At 42.5% G+C, this 19,404-nt stretch overlaps 2 protein-coding genes across 10 annotated transcripts in view; one reads left to right on the top strand and one right to left on the bottom strand.

The window, feature by feature from the left end:
- Positions 1-9,081: 9,081 nt before the first annotated feature.
- JADE1 (jade family PHD finger 1) overlaps positions 9,082-19,404 on the bottom strand; it is a 59,610-nt gene continuing 49,287 nt past the window's right edge. For all 7 annotated transcript variants that reach the window (XM_040626296.1, XM_040626298.1, XM_008699731.2 and 4 more), the window contains 2 exons: positions 17,034-17,151; positions 9,082-12,889 (listed from right to left, as the gene is read on the bottom strand). In XM_040626296.1, the coding sequence (XP_040482230.1) occupies positions 11,979-12,889; positions 17,034-17,151 (1,029 nt within the window). In that variant the 3' untranslated portion in view covers positions 9,082-11,978. The remainder of the gene's footprint in view (positions 12,890-17,033; positions 17,152-19,404) is intronic.
- LOC103671150 lies at positions 14,109-18,703 on the top strand. 3 transcript variants are annotated; one of them, XR_570734.2, is made up of 4 exons: positions 14,109-14,254; positions 14,571-14,826; positions 16,021-16,382; positions 16,975-18,703. XR_570734.2 is itself a non-coding variant. In XM_008699730.2 (3 exons), the coding sequence occupies exons 2-3, from the start codon at positions 16,094-16,096 to the stop codon at positions 17,668-17,670; spliced, it is 615 nt and encodes a 204-aa protein (XP_008697952.1). In that variant the 5' UTR covers positions 14,119-14,826; positions 16,021-16,093; the 3' UTR covers positions 17,671-18,703. The 3 variants fall into 3 exon arrangements, 1 of the variants encoding a protein (XP_008697952.1); XR_570733.2 differs by having other exon boundaries at positions 14,116-14,826; XM_008699730.2 differs by having other exon boundaries at positions 14,119-14,826; positions 17,345-18,703.

The raw sequence follows: 19,404 nt of genomic DNA, 5'->3' as shown, positions 1-19,404 counted from the left end.
TCTAAAATGATGCTGTCATGTATTTTAATGTATAACTGTAGTGATTCATTTTTAATTTACACGATTTCCAGTATTTATCAAATATTGATATTTAAGAATATGGGAGGTTTTGTTTTTTGTTTTGCTCTGTTACTCAAAGCAGTACTAATCAAATGGAATCTTCAAGTCTGAGAACGCATGGGCACTGAACTATTGCAGTCTAGCTGATTTTTACAGATCCACATAGTTAGCTTCTCTGCTCCTGGTTTGAACTTAGGACACCCTGCTTTCCGGTGATGAGTGCAGATAAGTTTGCATCTGGCTAACAAGTTAGGAAACTATTGCAGTGGTCCAGATAAAAGATAATGAATTGAGTTTGAAGTGACATGAAAACATTCATTTGTAAATATTCAAGCAACCGTCAGAAGCTTAGGACTGGTGCTAGGGAGTCTTTGGCACAGGACTGAGAATTGAAGCCATGGAGTATAGGAGCTTGCCTGGAGGCTTTATCTGATGTGGCTGACTTCCTCTTCCCCTCATTTCTCATGCTGTAGCTCTAATGGTGGCCTTCTGCTTCCATCGGTATATCAACCTTCTTCCCCGCAGGATCTCCGTGCCTCCCTTGCCATCTGCATGTTCTTCAGCTCACCACTGCGCAGACAGCCCTGCCTCAGAGAGCCTTCCATCCTCCACACTAGGTTAGGTCCCCTTGTATTTCTCATAACAGTGTGCTGGATTTTTTATTCATAGCACTTGGGAAAATTTGTAATTAACACTTTTTTTTTTAAAGAGTTTATTTATTTATTTGACAGAGATAGAGACAGCCAGCGAGAGAGGGAACACAAGCAGGGGGAGTGGGAGAGGAAGAAGCAGGCTCATAGTGGAGGAGCCTGATGTGGGGCCCGATCCCATAACGCCGGGATCACGCCCTGAGCCGAAGGCAGACGCTTAACTGCTGTGCCACCCAGGCGCCCCAGTAATTAACTCTTTTTGAATTTTTTCTTCAATGTCGTCAGTCTGTAGACTCCTTAAGAACAAGACCCATGTCTGCTCTCCTTCTTTGTATTCTTAGCAGCTCAACATAGTTTCTGGCACACAGAGGGTATATTCAATAACTGTTTTGTTCAAAAACTGAAAAAGGATTTTTAAGGACAGGACCTTAGAAAATGTCTTTATTTTGTTGAATGATTTCAGGGAGAAGAGTCATTGAAGAAGGCTGAACAGGAGCAGTGAGAAGGCTGTAGCCAAGAGAATCCAATATGACAAAAACTAAAGGAGGCAGGGATTCTGGTCCTATGTGTAGGAGGGGACAAATGGTTGCTAGTGTCAAATGCAGTGATGAGACGAAATAATACAAATATGATAGTTAAATGATAATTAGGCACTTAGCTTACTTTCATTTCCTAAGAATTTTCCATTTGATTCTCTAATGTAAATTTCTTCCCATGTCATTCACAGACTAATTTCCATGTAATAAGAGTTATGTTCATATTCATCTTTATAGAACATAAAATTTATTTTTAAAAACTTTTAATTAGAAAAGATGTTAGAATTATATCATACAAAAAAAAAATGAGACTGTAGGAGGAAGCTCTTCAGAAACTAACGTTGTAGACAAATATAAGTGTGATTGTCCTTTTTCAAGAAGAAAATCTAACTTCCCAGGCTCATTTCTTCAAGGTAAATCTCTCTGCATAAGCACTTTCTCCAAACTTTGGCCATAGGCACCTACTCTTTACGTGTGAATATTGATAACCCTCTCTCCAGTCGGACCTCCTTCTTGAATACTTAGATAGTTTCCAAGTGAGGGATAGGCTACTAACAGGCAGAGGATAGGCCTTTCTTACCTCTGCTGAATTTGAACAGACTTAAACTGTGTTTACCAACAGAACTGAACATACATGGTTATTTTTGTTTCAGAGAAGTTTGTTAGCTAATGATTTCCAATGTAAAAATGTAGTGGAGTTTTTGACTTTTCTCATATTGGTCAGTCTTGCCTTCATTTACAAAGAGAGTAAGTATCATTTTTCTGTGAACTGTATTTTAGGAGACAGGGGAAATGAATAGGAAAGAGAGAAAAGAAATGATGTAAATCTGAAATTGAGGACAACACAGCCAGTTCATTTTATTTATTCATGTTTCTTTATTTGTGTCTCCCTGAGGAAGAAAAGAGATATGATTACCTCTTCTTCCCTTTGTATACAAATATGCAAATTGGGGCAGCCAACAATCTTCTAATTTCTCCTCTGCTGTGATCACTGTAACTACCCCAAATATGGGAGAACATTAGCAACAATTCAGTCATTCGTTTATTCAGCAAATATGAATATTTCATAGCTGCACAGTCTGCCAAGCCAACTCCCAGACAAATCAAGGAAGAATGAAAAAATACTTTAAACATTTTGGTATAAATTCTGTTCTTTAACCATAATGTATTTTATCAATTTTTCCAAAATAGCAAATCTGTAATGGGCTTTTTTACAAACATTTTAATCAAAAATAATTAGGTTTTTTTTAGTTTATTTAAAAATGTATATATACATAGAGATATGTGCACAGAGAGGAGACAGACACGGCAGTCAGCACCCCAGTGTTATGTATGAAATCTGTCCCTTACCAGCCCTTCAGACTTGTTCAAATGTGTGCCTTTGGGGCAGTGTTAACTTATCTTAGTATTTATACAGAAACTAAATAAATATGTATATACTTAAATAACAAAAATCATAGGACGGGTACGAAGGCATCTTTACAGTAATTTTTTATAACACTGGCACTCACCCAGCTACCAAGGAAACAATCTACACTAAGGAAGTGGTCTTGTAGCCCAAGGGTTCACCACAGAACGTGCTCACGTGCCCCACTTTCCTGTAGACACTCCCATGTACTAGCTTCAACACTACTCTGGTTTCCTCCACTCAAAAAGTAGACTGGAATGTAAGCATGTGAGAATAACATTATGGAGCTAACTTTGAGTCTTCTCTAGTTTATTTCTTTCTAAATATACATTCTTAAAGTTCACTCTTTTTAGAAAACAAATTACTGCTGTTATTGGGCACCGCTGTTAAAATTCACTGCGGTGGCGGGGATGAGGGTACTCCCCCTAGAGATGCCCCAATCCACTTTCCAACAGTTCTGACCATTAGAAAGTTCTTCCTTACATTGAACTGAGATCTGTCTTCCTGCCTTAGTTCTGCTTTGTGCAACAGAGTAAGTCTAAGCCATCTTACATGTGGCAGGTCTTTGGCCTTTTGAAAATAATCATCACATTCTCCCTGCACTTAATAGACATCTACATTTCCTCAGAGGACTTGGTTTTGAGTACTTTTGCCAGCCAGGCACTGGCCTCTGAAAGTGCTCCAATTTTCATATATCCTTCACCATTCATTCAGTATTTATTGAGCACCTACTTTACACCAGATATGTTTGGGATGCATCAGTCTTATGCCCAGAACCAAAAATTATATTCAGGGTATAAAAAAACTATTCCCTTTCTCTAGATCATGACAGAGGGGTGGGGAGAGGGTAAGTGGTAGCCACCTACATGTAGGGAAGACAATGTATTAGAATCCCCAGGGCAAGGATATGGTTCAAACTACATACTTCCCCTTTTCCCAACCCCAAGAACAGTCTGACATCGTCTCTTAGGGAAGCATGCTTTGGGAGTTACTATAGTTAGTGATTCGTGGAAATGTACATATAATTTCTCATTAGTATTTAGGGATGAGAAAAAAAGTTACTATTCTAGAGTGTGTACTCCATTAATGCAGCTTAAAATCATTTTCACTTTTTTGGAATTTGAATTTCACTGTTGGATATACTGAGCATATTGTTGACTCAATTCTTAAAGTCTTTTCCAGGGGCGCTTGGGTGGCTCAGTCATTAAGCGTCTGCCTTCGGCTCAGGTTATGATCCCAGCGTTCTGGGATCTAGCCCTGCATCGAGCTCCCTGCTCAGCGGGAAGCCTTCTTCTCCCTCTCTCATTCCCCCTGCTTGTGTTCCCTCTCTCACTGCCTCTCTGTCAAATAAATAAAATCTTTTTAAAAATTTTTTTAAATAAATAAATAGAGTCTTTTCCAGAGGTTTTGTTGCTAAGCCACATCTTTGCCCCAGAAGCCAGACTGGTCATTCATCCCTTTTAAATTTTATTATGTCATTACAGGGTGCTGAGGTCCTTTTAGCTCCAGTTCTGTCATCCAGTTTGTTACTTATAAGCATAGGGACCATGTCTGTTTTATTTTGTTTTAGTGCCGTGTTTATTGTACCATTGACAACTTTTTATTTATAGCGATGTCATCTATCGATTTGGTAAACATACTACACATATGTTCATGATAATCATGAAAAAGATGAGAACTAGACAGATGTGAGTACACTTGGTCTCTTAGAACACACCAACCACCAGCTCCCATAATGGATAATCAGGATCCATGGGGCCTGGTCATTTCAGCCCGTTTTTAATCTGGCCCGTTTGCTGCTGCTTCACATCACAAAAGCATCAAGAAAGACCCAGCACTCTGTCCAGCAAAAGTTCCTTTATGCCATAACTGTCATACTTTCCAGACCTCATCTAGTAATCCTGTCCAAGAAGAAAACGTCAGATTTCTTTTTTTAGGATTTATTTGTTTGTTTGTTTGTTTGTTTATTTATTTATATGAGAGAGGGAGAGAAGCAGACTCCATGCTGAGCACAGAGCCCAACCTGGGGCTTGATCCCAGTACCCTGAGATTGTGACCTGAGCCGAAATCAAGAGTCAGCCACTCAACTGACTGAGCCACCCAGGTGCCCCGGATAGATTTCTTTTTAGTAGATCCATGTAGCAGCCTTGTAATCACTGGGGGGGAGGGGGGGTATGTTTATTTAAAAACCCTTAAAGCTTTTAATATGGCATCATGGAAATTTTCATTCAATATTTTCATCCTATTTTCAAAGAATTAAAAAAATCAGAGCAAAATGTGATGTGTAGAAAATCTGTTAGCACAGCTTTGTGAAGATTAAAAATATAAGACTAGCATCGCCTTTCGTATAAACTATAGGGGATAAAAGAGAATGGGAAAAGTTGTAACCATGTTTCTACAAGTAACCAAAAGAATGTTTTGGGGAATCTTTCCCTGGATCTGTAGTCCTCGTGCTGATCTCTATGACTAATGTTTATTTATTGAGCACCTATCATACGTAAGATATATGCTGGCATTTTGCATTTATTACCTCATAGAATTCAACAGACCTGCTGGTTAGGTTTTATCATTCCCTTTCCAAAGATATAAGGTATTATAAACGTTAAGCAACTTGCCTCAACTTGTCCTAAATACTCTAAGTGAAAAAATGCCTTTCAAACATCATGTTGAATACCATGCTTGTTTTGACACAGGAAATCATACAATGGGATGTCAACCACTTTATAATTGTTAAACACAATTTAACATATTTATGATTTTTTGGTAAATATCCTTTTTTTGGGCGAAATTGTTACTACCCACTAAAGAAATCTGAAAACCTTCAAAAGAGGTTATTCTTCCTTTGCTTAAATCTCTGTTTTCCACTAAACTTACTTGACTTTTTAGGTTATGGCCCATTTCTTTTCAAGGTTTGAAAAAATTACCAAATCCCACCAGATAGGAAAATGCTTTTCCTAGGAAATTTTCTATGTAATGCAATCTCTTTTGAAGATTTCCAGAGTTCTTGAATGAGTGGTAACAGTTTCACCAAAAAAAGGGTCATATGTACCAAAAAGTCATAAATATGTTTAGCAATTATAAAGTAGTTGATAAAATATTGTATGATTTGTCAAAACAAGCATGGTAATTTAAAGCATGATGCTTGAGAAGTATATTTACTCACTTAGAGTAAGTACTTGGGACTAGTTGAGGCAAAGATATGATCACAGGGATTTAATATGAAAAAGAGAAGCTCAAACAATTCAAACAGGAAAGCTGGAGCAGAGCCATAATTAGCAAGAGAAGAAGGAAAGCACCCTTTGAGGCTGCTACATGGGGAAGGGAAACACCAGAGAAAAAGATTTGCTTCATAAAGAAATTGTATCACACTGGTAATAATCCTGAAATTAGAACCATCAGCCAAATTAGTGGGTAAAATAGCCATAATTAACCCATAATTATAAATGCAGTATTTCCAACAGCCATATGTAAGCCAAGCAGTAGTGAGAATATCAGGATACACTAGTGATACACTAGGAATGATACATGATACATGTTTTTCTTTTATTTTTGCTATTTAATTTGGCATTGCTTGATTTATTCATTTCTACACTTGATCTTAGCCAAAAGACCGAGAAGTGACTACTTATTTCTAAAAACTAACCGGGCTTATTGTACTTTATATCACCAGAACATTGATTTGAAGGTTTTGCATAGCATCAGTTTAAAGTCCTAAGGCATTAGTCTTCTTTTTTTTTTTTTGAAGATTTTATTTATCTATTTGACAGAGAGAGAGAGAGACCATGAGCAGGGGGAGCGGCAGGCAGAGGGAGAGGGAGAAGCAGACTCCCCACTGAGTAGGGAGCCCAACACGGGGCTCAATGGCCTGGGATCGTGACCTGAGCTGAAGGCAGATGCCTAAACGAGCCACTCAGGTGCCCCTGAAGACATTAGTCTTAATTCCAGATTCATCATCAAGAAACTATGTAATTTTAAATAGTTCTCTTTAACTTTTTGAACTGTGTGTCAGGACATAGGGAGAATTAAGTTTCTGATGACAGTGTTTTCTTTGATCCTATATGCATATATTTTATTTGTGAATGTGTGTGTGTGTGTGTGTGTGTGTTACATAAATGTATATGAAATGAAACCAATTCCATTCTCCCTAGAAGGCAGGGACTGACCATAAGCCGATCATGTTGCTCATTATCCATTAGGTTATGTCCAGTCATTCAACTGATACATGAACATAATGTTTTAAGCCAACATTATTAGCTTTACTTTATGGAAATTCACATGTATAATCCTCGCTATACTCAAGAACACACGAACTATTTGATGTGAACTATTTTTATATTCTGAAAGGCAGTTGAGCCCAGGGAGTTCAGTTGTAGCCTGACCTTGTACCAACTGACCTTGAACAAATGACTTAATTTCTGTGCCTCAGTGTCCTCATCTGCAAATTAAATAGTGGTGCCTACCTCACATTGTGAGGGCTAAGCAAACTAAATATGCATAAAATACAGACCAGTGTCAGCCATTTGATAAACCCTTGTCGTTACCTGCAGAAGTCTGAAGGGTCCCCTGAAGGCTAAGCAGAATGACAGAGTCTGTTTTTATTGCAGGTTTTCACTATGGAGATGGCATTGTCAAGGCTGTAGCTACTGGGGGCCGGAGGGGGAGGGATAAATTTCACTAAGACTTGAGTCAAGGAAACATAAAAGGCTGCTGCTATAATCCAGGCAAGAAATGATGAGGCTTGAACTACGCGGCAGGTGGTAGTGGGATTGAGAGTAATGAAAAATCCTGAAGTGTGATCCAGAGTGCCTGGCTCACCATGTGGCTGTGGGAGTTCAAGGGCAGACTCCCAAAGGACGAGCTCCACATTCTCCAGCGCCTGTGTACATCCAGGAGGAAATGCCCAGTGAGCAGCCCATGAGAACTCAGGAAGAGCTGGACTGCACAGACCTCAAACTCTCTCTGCAGTGAGTAGCTGATGTCAAGCAAGTAGAGAACAGATTCGCTTTAAAACTCATTTTCAATGACCAGGCAATCTCTTCTACCCCAGACTAGAACACATCATCTCATGCAGTTCTGAGCATTAAAGGGAAATCATATTGAAGATTTCAACCTTGAAGTTAATTGCAAAGCTAGCTGCAGCTGGCTAATGTTTCAAAGGTAGAATCTGTTTTCTAAGTGATCTGGGTAAAACCGTGAACAGGAGTCCCTGGTGCCACATTTCCCATCACGTACTGCCAGAACCACTGATGATAGGCCCTTCCTTTGGCTCCTGGGGATTTAATTTCCCTGGGGAACTATTGTGGTTATTCAAGTTTAAGACCTTGCAGGAAGAACCACAGTTATTTCTCTCTGGGGTCTTCCTCAGAGCAAGCAACATGGAAGTAAATAGTCACTAAGGAGGAACAAGGAGAAATAAGCTTTTAGCCAAATGTATGAACAATTCATGTTTAAAAAAACAAAAACTGGCCAAGATCCTACAAAAATTATAAATTAGGGACAGTAACACCACCCTGTTGTGACTCATAATCTACAAGAGAATGCAGACTATAAACCCCTAGCAGCTTTGCTGTGCCCAACACAAAGGAAGTTTCATCCTAATTTCTGCCTGTGGTGGTTAAATAAAGATTTGCTTCAGGCTGGGAAAACACAATCAGAAATTACAACTAGGGTCTAGGCCCAGTTCTGCCAATGCTTACTGTTGTAATCTTAGACCTACCTCCTTTGTGGAACGCAGAGACCTCTTCTTTGTCCTAGTGTTACAGAATTCTGTGATCAAAAGACAGCATTTAATGAAACTACCCTTTGAAAAATTATTTTTGAAGGATCTTAAAGTCTTCCTGTCATTCAGGAATAACACTTCTTGCCTCAGAAGGCTCACTGGTCAATATGCTGGAGAATCAAGGCCTTGTTCCTACTCACAGTCTACCATTTACTAAATGCCTACTGCATGCTTTAGGAGAGGTTTATGAACTTGCTTGAAATATCACAATAACCCCAGTAAAGACAGTGGGATGTAATCCTTTTTTACAGATGGGAAAATGGAGGCTTATGCAGGGTGGGTGACTTGGCAAAGGTCACATGGCTGATAAGCTGCCGTTCAGCCTTTAAACCCAGGTCTCCCTGACCCTGCAGTCTAAGCTGCTTAGACTCAACAACAGCTTACTTTCAGATCAAAAATTGTATTCTGGAAAGAACTCCAGGTGGAGAATACTAAAAATTGAAACATTATCGTTTTCCAGGGTCTCACCATCAGAGGTGAGCCGGGCAGCAGCCGAGTGAATCTGTGCTCTTCCACGATCTTTCTGTCCCCTATAGTTCTCCTGCCTAAACCATGAGACAGTCGACATACATACACCAATTCAGGACCACTATGTCACATACATCTTTAAATACTTAGCAAAATCAGATTTCAAAAGACACTGAAAAATGTATTGCAAAATGTACAGCATTTATTCACATACAGACAAAAAGGCACAAATTCTACTAAATAGTTCAACAAAAAAATACAGCTGTCCTCAACTAGTTTTATAAATACTTTCAAAAAGGGGGTAGAAATAAATACAGGATTGGGCCATGTAATATAAAATAGTCATCTCTACATATACTTTGTTTAATTTCTGATTTTTTTAACTCTTCATGCACCTTTTTTTTCCCAATTTTAGCTGAATGGACACCAAGCTAGGCACATAGTGAAAAATCCTCTGTACAAGGTTACAAATGTAATGACAAGTTTGTCCATTTCAAAATAATTAAGATTTGTACACAACACATAGAACCCTTCATTTTGTGTTTATAACCTAACAAATGACATTCCAGGCAACTTTACAAAAGTTTAACTAGCCTACATTTTGACATAATACATTGATCATAATCAAAGATATTTCTTGGTCAGGATGCACAAGGAAAGATAAAGCTTCAAAGAAAAGAAACGAAAAGCAGAGCGAATGGCTCATACTAAGAGAGTGCAAGTGGGTGGGGTGGGTGGGTGCTGCGTATGGCCGCCTCATACAGAGTTCCCAGCAGGACGTGAACTAACTTACAAAGCTATCATTACACTGTCAGAGAAACCGTGCTCTATACCATTTGCATTTCAAAGCAGGAATAAAAAGTGTGGGCTTTTTATTTTTGTGTTTTGTTTTTGTGTGGGTTTTTATTTTTTTGTTGTTTTGTTTTTTTTTGGTTCAGCATAACTTGGAACGTTTGAAAGCTTTTCAACCTAAATGTGGGGAAAAAACAGGTAAGGCATTATTTTTGCACAAAACTAGCATTCCTAAATAGTGCAAATGAATCTGGTACCTCTTAAAATGGTGAGAGGTCATATACTTACTAAAATTTAGATTTTCTTTCTATGGCTTGACATTACCCCTCTATATATTCTACTCTCACCCAGAGCTGTTGCTATGGTCAAAAGGTAACTGTAAAAAGTGTCCACCTTCTTCTGTATCCAGCAAAAAGTTTTTTGCTCATATGCAAAAAAAATCTGATTTTTAAATTATGCTATGAGTGAATGTACAACTTGGATTCATTAAGAAACTCCTAATATCTGTAGCAACAGCTTATCTGGACAGCAGTCTTTCAAAATGAGCCCCATAGCTCAAAAATAGTCAATCTAAAAACCTGGGTCATTCTTTCCCCTCCCCTGAATTAGCTACTAAAATGTACTTGAAAAGTTAAGACTTGGTTTGAAAATGTCATACATACAATGGGGATGCATCAGATCTACTATTTGATCATCCGATAAAACTTGCATAGCAAGATGGAATTCAATAAGCCTTTTTTGCTGTTGACAATCACCTGGAAGACTTGAAAGGTAACTACAGAACTCAAAGCATCACTCATTAAGTATCAGAATGTCCCTGCCACATGGAAACAGATGTATAAATGAATCAGGAATCTGAATACTGATATTAACAAACTAAGGATAATTTAGGGGAAGTTGGGCTTGTTCCAAGTGCCCATAATTCTAAATCTCATTACTATTTAAACTTTCCTTCTCTTAAGTTTGATTCACAACTACACTGAATTCCAAAGAAAATTAACAGGACCTTAACACTATCCACTGTCTTAATACATACGCACTGCAGTGAGTGCAAAAACAGAACATTGTACTTAAATTTAATGCTAAATTCATTATTGCTGATAACTTACTAGTTATTGCCATTTGCAATCAGAAAGTCCAAGTTACGAATTGGAGCTTCAGGAAATCTATCACACTTCAGTCTCTTTACCGTATAACCTTGGTCAATGGTAAGAGGTTATCGCAACTTATTGCCTTTCTGTTGTTTTTAAAATATAACCTATTTTGCTTTTTTTTTTTTCTTTTCCTTTTTCTTAAGGAATCCGTTCATGTTGGAAGCCCAGATTCCCCAACATATGCACTAGTGGTTGGCTCTGGAAAGTATGTCACCAGAGTCTGGAAGTTCATCGCTTGAACTTGAATAGCCATTAGTATTGTTGGAAGCCAGATGGCCAGGTATTGCCAAAGGCCAGGGAGATCCCAAGCTGGCCCAAAAGGCAGTGGTTAGGGAAGAGGAAGGTCAAGTGGACTGGTAAAAATGGGTCAAGAGGACTGGTAAAAAACTGCCCTTTCTCACAAAACTTTCTATAATGGCTTCACTCTCCACCAGTTCCATACCCAGCACACACTCAAGTGCTTCAGGCCATGGGACCTCGCTACCCTCAATCCGCAAGCTGCAGCAGCTCCACCCTGCCCCTTCCAGTACTGACCTTTTGTTTAAATTCTCTCTTCCCCATCTGCTGTTCTAATTTACACATGAATTCCCTAGAGTTACTGAAGCTTCGGGAGCTGCTGCCTGTAACTACAATGCAACACAAACAGCCTTGTGGGCCAAGTATAAATATAACTTCAACATCTGCCACAGTCCTAGAAAGTAAGTTCATGGGCTATTAAATGGTACGTGAGGGTTTCTCAAGAACTGCATCTGATTCCGCATATTCAGGTAACCAAGAGTTTGTGCTTTGGGAAGAATACAGAGGGCAATACAAACTCGGGAGGCTTCCGTAAGCCTTGCCCTCTTTAAAGACTTATTTCATTCATTCTTATTGTAGTGTTTAATTCAGCCTCTAGTCTTAGTGTCTGACGGTTACGATCTGTCTACTCTTGTGTTTCCTCAACAAGTTGCAGATAACACACTTCTCACAACAATGATTTATAAATGACTCTGAAAAAAAAATTCACTCTGACTTGCAAGTCAATGTGTTTGTGTAGCTCAGGAGTGACGGGGCTCCGCCGTCCCCGCGTCAGAGCTCCGGTGCAGCAACTCCCCGACAAGCCCGCAGCGCTCCCACACCATCGCAGCTTCATCAAGAGGCCAGAATGCTTCTCCTGATGATGTCTGTCCTCCGGCTGATGGTGCTGCTGGCGTGTATGCATTTCTTTTCCGCTGCCTCACTCTCTGAGTCACTCATCTCTACGTCAGGGACATACCCGTCATTCTCATTGTCAGATTTTAATTTGTTTTTTGCCCTCTCCTTGGCTGGAACTCGGCCTAAGCCCAGATAGGGGTAGTCTGAGTGCTGGTGGCAGGCCCCCTCGTGGGCCTCTCCCTGCTGCTGCCGTTCCCCCTTCTTTGGAATCCGGAATCCTCCCCAGTTTTTCACTGGGCTGGCAGGCGTTGTAGGCACTTTGACTGCAGTCTGGTTATAGTTTACTTTGATGAGGGAGCCGTTGCACTTGGGCACCATCTCCTTCCTCGTGCCAGGTGCTGACTGCCCCACTCCCGGGGAGGCGGCAGCTCTGGTGTTGTCCAGGTGCCTCTGGGACACGTCTGTGGACCTGAGAGGCTTGTGACTCTGTTTACAAGGTCTGTCCTTTAAGTCTCCCTTACTGAGATCACAATGAAAACGATGGTCTCTTCTGTCCCCATGGTCTGGCGTCACCACCCCATTTTTCTGTTGTGCTGATATGAGACGTGCTTCTGCAAAGGTCTTTTCAAAACTCAAAAAGCTCTCTGGGACCACCATCCCCTCCCTTCTCGCACACAGGTCCGGCTGCTTCAGCAGGGTTTTGCTTCCGCTCCCAGTGCTGTTCTGCAGTGGATCTCGCTTATGGGGCTTTTTCAGCGAATGAACCAAGGAAGTACCCATTTGCTTCCTGAAGAACGCAGAATGCCACTTCAAGTCCTCTATCTTGGGAGCATCAGGGCCCACAGAAGGGCTGTTAAACAAAAGCATGTTTTCCAGTGAGGAGGAGGAGGAGGAAGAAGAAGGCACACCTATGAACATATAACCACAAAGAAAGCAAAATTACAGAAGATCCAAAAAAATAAAATTCTAGATCTTTAGCATGGCCCTATTAATGCAAACTCCCCACCGAACTGTACAACATGCAACCTCCCAGTTTATAAAAATTTATACAGAAATATTACCTGCCTTGAGAATCTGCATTCAACCTGCAGACTCAATTTAATCTGCTGTAGTTTCTAAAATAGCTGAAGCTCACAAAAGTTTTCATGAAACATCTTTCCAAGAAAAACATTTTCCTTCAAACACAATTAAGCGATCTGACTTTCAAAGAGGAATCCATGCAGAATCCACCTGGTCAGGCACTGCCTCTACCCCTGCACCTGGCTGGCACCTGCCTCCCCGACAAGACTGAGAGCACCACAAGGGCAGCAACTGGGGCTTTAAAGTTTCCTTCTCTTGATTTTCGGCTCAGGTCATGACCTCTGGGTGGTGGGATCGAGCCCTGCGTCAGGCTTGGAGTCCATCAGGCTTGGAGTCCGCTTGAGATTCTCTCTGCCTCTGCCCCTCCCTCCTGCGTGCTCTCTTGCACTCACTCTCTCAAATAAATAAATGAAAATCTTTAGAGTTTCCTTCTCCAAAGTAAATATACCCTCACGGGGCTATGATGAGGATAAATAACTGAAGTGCATGAAATGAGAAAGGAAGGTGTTTAAAATCATTTTTTTAGGGGCGCCTGGGTGGCTCAGTCGTTAAGCGTCTGCCTTCGGCTCAGGGATCGAGCCCCACATCAGGCTCCTCCGCTGGAAGCCTGCTTCTTCCTCTCCCACTCCCCCTGCTTGTGTTCCCTCTCTCGCTGGCTGTCTCTCTGTCAAATAAATAAACAAAATCTTTTTAAAAAATCGGTTTTTTTAAAGATTTTTATTTATTTGACAGTGAGAGAGGGAACACAAACAAGGAGAGTGGGAGAAGCAGGCTTCCCGCCGAACAGGGAGCCTGATGCGGGGCTCTATCCCAGGACCCTGGGAACATGACCTGAGCCGAAGGCACAGGCTTTAACAGCTGAGCCACCCAGGCGCCCCTAAAATCATTCTTGACACATAGCAAATGCCTTTTTTTTTTTTTTTAAGATTTTATTTATTTATTTGACAGAGACAGAGACAGCCAGCGAGAGAGGGAACACAGCAGGGGGAGTGGGAGAGGAAGAAGCAGGCTCATAGCGGAGGAGCCTGATGTGGGACTCGATCCCATAACGCCGGGATCACGCCCTGAGCCGAAGGCAGACGCTTTAACGACTGCGCCACCCAGGCGCCCCAGCAAATGCCTTTTAAAATCTTCACTATTATATACAAAGCCTATTGTGGAATTAAACTGAATTGTCATCCAACGTGAGGAGGGTAAGTTAAAATGGTGTTTTGCAAACATTTTTGTTGCACATCGCAATAACTAGATTTCACAATGTAACCCAGTAAGAGCTCACATTTCACGAAATCACATTAGCCTTCTCCATCTGATGTGGCGCTGACATGTCACTCGCCTTCGGTGCTGGTGGTGACCCACGGAATTCGTCTCACCACCAACTAAGGAATCATAACTCTCAGTGTGAAAAACAGTGACTTCAATAACACACTGGAGTTTATCACAAGGACCACTTTCTGCAAGAGCCCCCGGGGCATCTATAAAGAGCTGTTTTCATGTTCTGTCTCCCGTAAGGTATAAGCCGCCAGGAAAACAAGGCTCTGCCAGGCAGAAGCCCGGACAAGCCCTCGCTGCTCCACAGACGCGGACACCGCATGTGAACAGAATGGAGCGAGCAGCTCCGAACACAAAAGTGCTGTGGGCGCCACGGGGGAGGGAGTTCTACAATCTGCTGGGCCCGAGATGCCTGCTTCCTCAAGGATCAAACCTTAGGGTCAACCTTCAGGCCACACTTCTACTTTCCTCAGTCACCTACTGTGGGAAAACAAAGGTAAGAGGCACTATTTTCTAAAGCCCAATTTCCATCTACCTGGGATCCATGTCTCTGGAAAGCCTCGGACTCACGATCCAGAAGCACTGTCCCCACTGAGGACACGCTCATCCAGCAGAACGGCCCTGCCCATTCTCAGCTTTACACACACACACACGTCTAAACCACGGGCCCTGACTGACACGCGTAGGTCGTGGCCATCTCCTCCTCACCTGGAACCATCTATCTTACAAGACAGGAGTTCCACTTGGGACATGAGTGAGAACACAACTGAAAGTCTAAAACTGGAAAAAAGGGGGGGAAAAAGGCATCCTAAAGGGTTTCCATTTTATCCCCTGTGGCATCCTGTAGAAAGACTGATGTTGCTTTCAACCCATCACACTTGGTATGGTTCGTATCTCAGAAGGGAGGGAGGGTTTGTTTACCTTTGCCGGAACAGCAGTAGGATTTCATTACAGCTGTGTTACGCAAAACACTTCTAACCTGGTTAAGAATCTCAATCACTTACCCAAGTAAAAACCTCAGCCGTGAAATGCAAAAAAGCTGCCTGCAATATCCATGAAAAATGACTCTTAAGTGAAATCAGATGAAAATGGTCTTTACAGCTTATTTTTATAGGTAATCACTCATTACATAACAACTTAAGAGTCACAGAAAGCCCTCCAATGGCACAACTCGGTGGGGACAGCCTGCATTAACGATCCCACTCAAGGGCAGCGCTGGCCGCTCGGCCTCTGCTGGCCGGAGGCTGGGCAATCTGCAGCTGAGGGCCCTCCCTGCGCGCTGCTTACAGGAGGCCGCAAAGGCGAGGAATAACAGGTCCCGTTTATTTGCATTCAAGTAGGACTAAGAATGAAAGTTCACTTGAAACAATCGGAATCAAACTGCTTTCACTTGTGAAACCTACTTACAAAAACTTTAAATTTTGTAACTGTAAACTCTAGCTAATGATACATCTGGAAAATAGTTCTTCTCAGGAAGAAAATATCTAGAATAACATTAGTAAGTTAATGCCATTAGTATTAACTATGTAACACCTCAAGAATATAATTCGAAACTCCCTAAGCTTGTTTCTCTTTGTTGAGCTGACCAATTTACGTCTAGTTCCATACATCTGCTTAGTTTTAGGTAAACCAGAATTTGGGTTTCAATACAATAGATTATAACCACTTCTTTGTTGTTTCTATGTGTCAGTCATCTACAGAGACAAAAAGCCACAGAAGAAGGAAAAGTCAGCCTTCTGTGGCGCACAAGGCAGGCACTGCCCATGCTGCCGCTCAGGCCCAGGGACAGGGCAGGGCCGCAGAGACTGGCTCCCGAAGACCCAAGACCTGGCCGATCCACTCAGTGGATCTCCTTCCCTGAGAGCCTCACGACACCTGCTCCGCAGAGTTCACACTCCCAGAACGTCAGTGCTCAGAGACCCGTGAGAGGCTGCGATTCTGAACCTAGCCCCTCTTACAGATCGAGAGTCTCAGAGAGGTTCAAGGACTTGCCCTACTGTGCACCCCACCTCCAACCTCCAAGTAACGGATGTGCTCTCCAGAACAGAAGAAGTATGTATCTTCGTTTCCTTTTTCACTCTGCCTAGCCCAAAGCAATGTAAATAAGAGAAGGCACTAAATAAACACTTGGGGCTGAATCTCAAAAATATCCAAACTTCCACCTACACCAAAAGGTCCACTGTGAATGGTATCTCAACATGGATGTGTGCCCTAAGTACACGGTCTTAACACATCTTCTTTACCATATGTTACAGGTAGATCCAAAGACTAGATAATGTGTAAGTCTTCATAGTTGTCCCCATGACACTTCACATTTATCAAGTACTTTGCAACACACTATAGAAGTTGCTGTTTCATTCCAGTCTTACAAGAGCTCCCAGTAGGAAGCCTGAGATACCATCCTCTTGTTACTCAGGAGGAAATGGGGGAGCCTCCAAAAACTTGGGCTTGCATGTGTTTGGCCTAGAAGTAGTGGATTCAGGATTCGACCCCTATCTGAGGTCAAATTCAAAGCCCTTTTCCCTATACCGTGATGCTTCAGATGCCCAAAGATTTTCTTTGAATAGGAAAGTCTGTGCTTCTCAGATTCTCCTATAGCACACATAAAAGAAAATTAAAGAAACTATTTTTTTTTCCTTCCCAGAACGCGAAGGCTTACAAACCCCTGCACTATTGTTTGACCTACAAGAGCTTAATGCATACCTGAAACTCTTTCTTGCTCCAAGAGCTTAGTGTAAAGATTGAATATCTGTTCCTGGACTTTGCACACAGACCGCTTAATCTTTTCCCTGCGGGTCACCATGTAAGTGAGGTTCCGAACCTAGAACGTAGAGAATAAAGACGCTAAGTAAGCAACACATCATAATGTACTTTGGTGTTTTTTCTTTACCTGGGAAACGTATCCTATTAGGGCCGTGAGTGACATCTGAAATCGAGGCACTTCAACATTTTATCCAATCTCTAAACTACTCTTGGGCTGCTAACTAGGATTCCATATACACCCTTCCATGTAGGCAGCAGCCACACGGAAGAGAGATGGCAGGGGACCTCAAACAAAAGCCCTGCCCTCTCCACCACACCCGGCCTGAGGCTCATCCAGCAGAGAAGACCACTGGGGTCCAAGTCCAGACGTGCCACCGCTTGCCACAGGACTCTGCTCACCACCCCTCAGCAGTCTCTCCCCATGAATTCTATGATCGAAGGCTTTAGAGCAGTTCAGAAGCCACTTTATCAAGCATCTCCTGAGGATGGAATTAGGGAAGCACAGGGTCAAGGGCCATCAGAGGAGCACCCCTCCCCCCGACCCCGCCAAAAATTATCCCTGCACCGAGCCCATTAGAAGACGAGATGGGCACCAAGAATTCAAGTAAACTTCTTTGTCAACTGGACAGTATCTGAAATGTCTGGAGCTCACAGGTTAGCTCATGTGTTCCTCTAGAATGTAAAGCCAGGAAAAGTCCTCCTTGCTCTGCCATTGACATGCTGTCAACATTTCAAGTCCCAACCCCCTGTATCATCACTCGACCAACTGCCACTGCCCTCTTCCACATTCATTTGTTAAGTAACTAAAAAGACCCAAGTGCTAAGAGCTCCACTTTGCGTCTGCCTGCAGCCACTGGGGATCACGCGTATCCGCCCACTAACCAATACTAATTGACGCCTAAATTTGTTCCCCATTTTTGAAGCCACCTGTGATCAGTCAGTACAAAAACAAAATAGTCAATAAATGCCCTTAAATTCTCAGTCCTCAAACCTACTGGGAAACCTGACTAGATTGCACGCGCCTGAAAACACAAATGTCAAATGCAACACACCGGAGCTACAATTACACCTCTTCGGGAAGATGAAGACCAGACGCCCCGAGCAGCTCAGCGGCGGGAGTACAGGGCCTCCGTCCCAGGCCTGACGACTCTCCCCTAGAACCCCCGTCTTCCTGAGGCGTGGGCAGCCCCTTTCCCTGCCACCCTGACTGATCAAGTAGAAGGGTCACCGACCTTCTCCATCAGGACGGATGGCAACAAGCCACACACACACGGGACTCTGCCCTTTGGCTTCCGTGCAGGCCCCTCCCCTAAGGTTTCCAGTGCTTTCTGGACCCTAACCGTTCTGGCCGTCCTTCTTCCCCGAGTTGTGTCCGGGGCTGCCTTGTTTGCAAGAGGACAGGAGGCATGAGGAGGAACAGGCTGGCTGGCTTGCACGTCGGCATCATGCTGGAGTTTCCCGGCCTAAGGCGGGAGCTCCGAGTAGGGCTTCTGCCGACCTTCCCAACTCACGGACTACTTAGGACCTTCCGAACAGCTCTTCTCGATGTACAGACGTGTGTGTGCACGCGCACGTGTGTAATCTTAGAATTAAAAGAATTGAGAAGAAAATCACTCTCCTTGTCTCAGAGTAAATACTATTTTGGTGTAATTCACTCTGGCTAGAGCCTGTTGTGACAGCCTCCGAGCCCCAGGCCAGGAAGTGGATGTCCTTTATAAAAATCCTGACCAATCTGGGGATGGAAGTGGCTCACAGGCTATTGTCTTTGATAAGTATTGTTCCACCGGGGTGGGGTGGGGGGATTAAGCGTGGAAGCTCAGAAAGGGGAAGAGGGAAGACCTAGACCTGTATCACAGAGTAAAAACTTTGGGCCAACGGTTTTTACATCAAGGAATCTGACTTCTGGAAAGAGGAAACAGAAACAAATTCTGACATCCTAAGAGCAGATGAGGGGACTGTATTCAAGTCAGATGTACAGCCAAGATACTCCCATCTCTCTGACTTGAAAGTATCCACGAAAACAGAAAACAGGGAAACCAGGGCACCTGAACTTTGCCTATTACTTAAATTTAATTCTGATAGCTTCAACCACTATCCCCAGAAAAGGCTTCCACCCTGGTTGCTACGTGGGCAAATTCCACTGCTATTCCCCATGAGCTCTGATGAGAAACCCCCAAAAGCTAAGGCCAGGGTGGATTTTCATTGGGACAAATCAACCCCTGAATAACCCAGGCCTGGCTGACCACATTTAGACTAGTGAGCGCCCTAAACCTTCCCTCCTTTATGCACAAAACACTCCTCACAGGACAAC

Source organism: Ursus maritimus, unplaced genomic scaffold (genome assembly GCF_017311325.1).
Source record: "Ursus maritimus isolate PB19 unplaced genomic scaffold, ASM1731132v1 scaffold_11, whole genome shotgun sequence".
NCBI lineage: Eukaryota > Metazoa > Chordata > Mammalia > Carnivora > Ursidae > Ursus > Ursus maritimus.
This window is presented reverse-complemented; position numbering and strand designations above follow the sequence as displayed.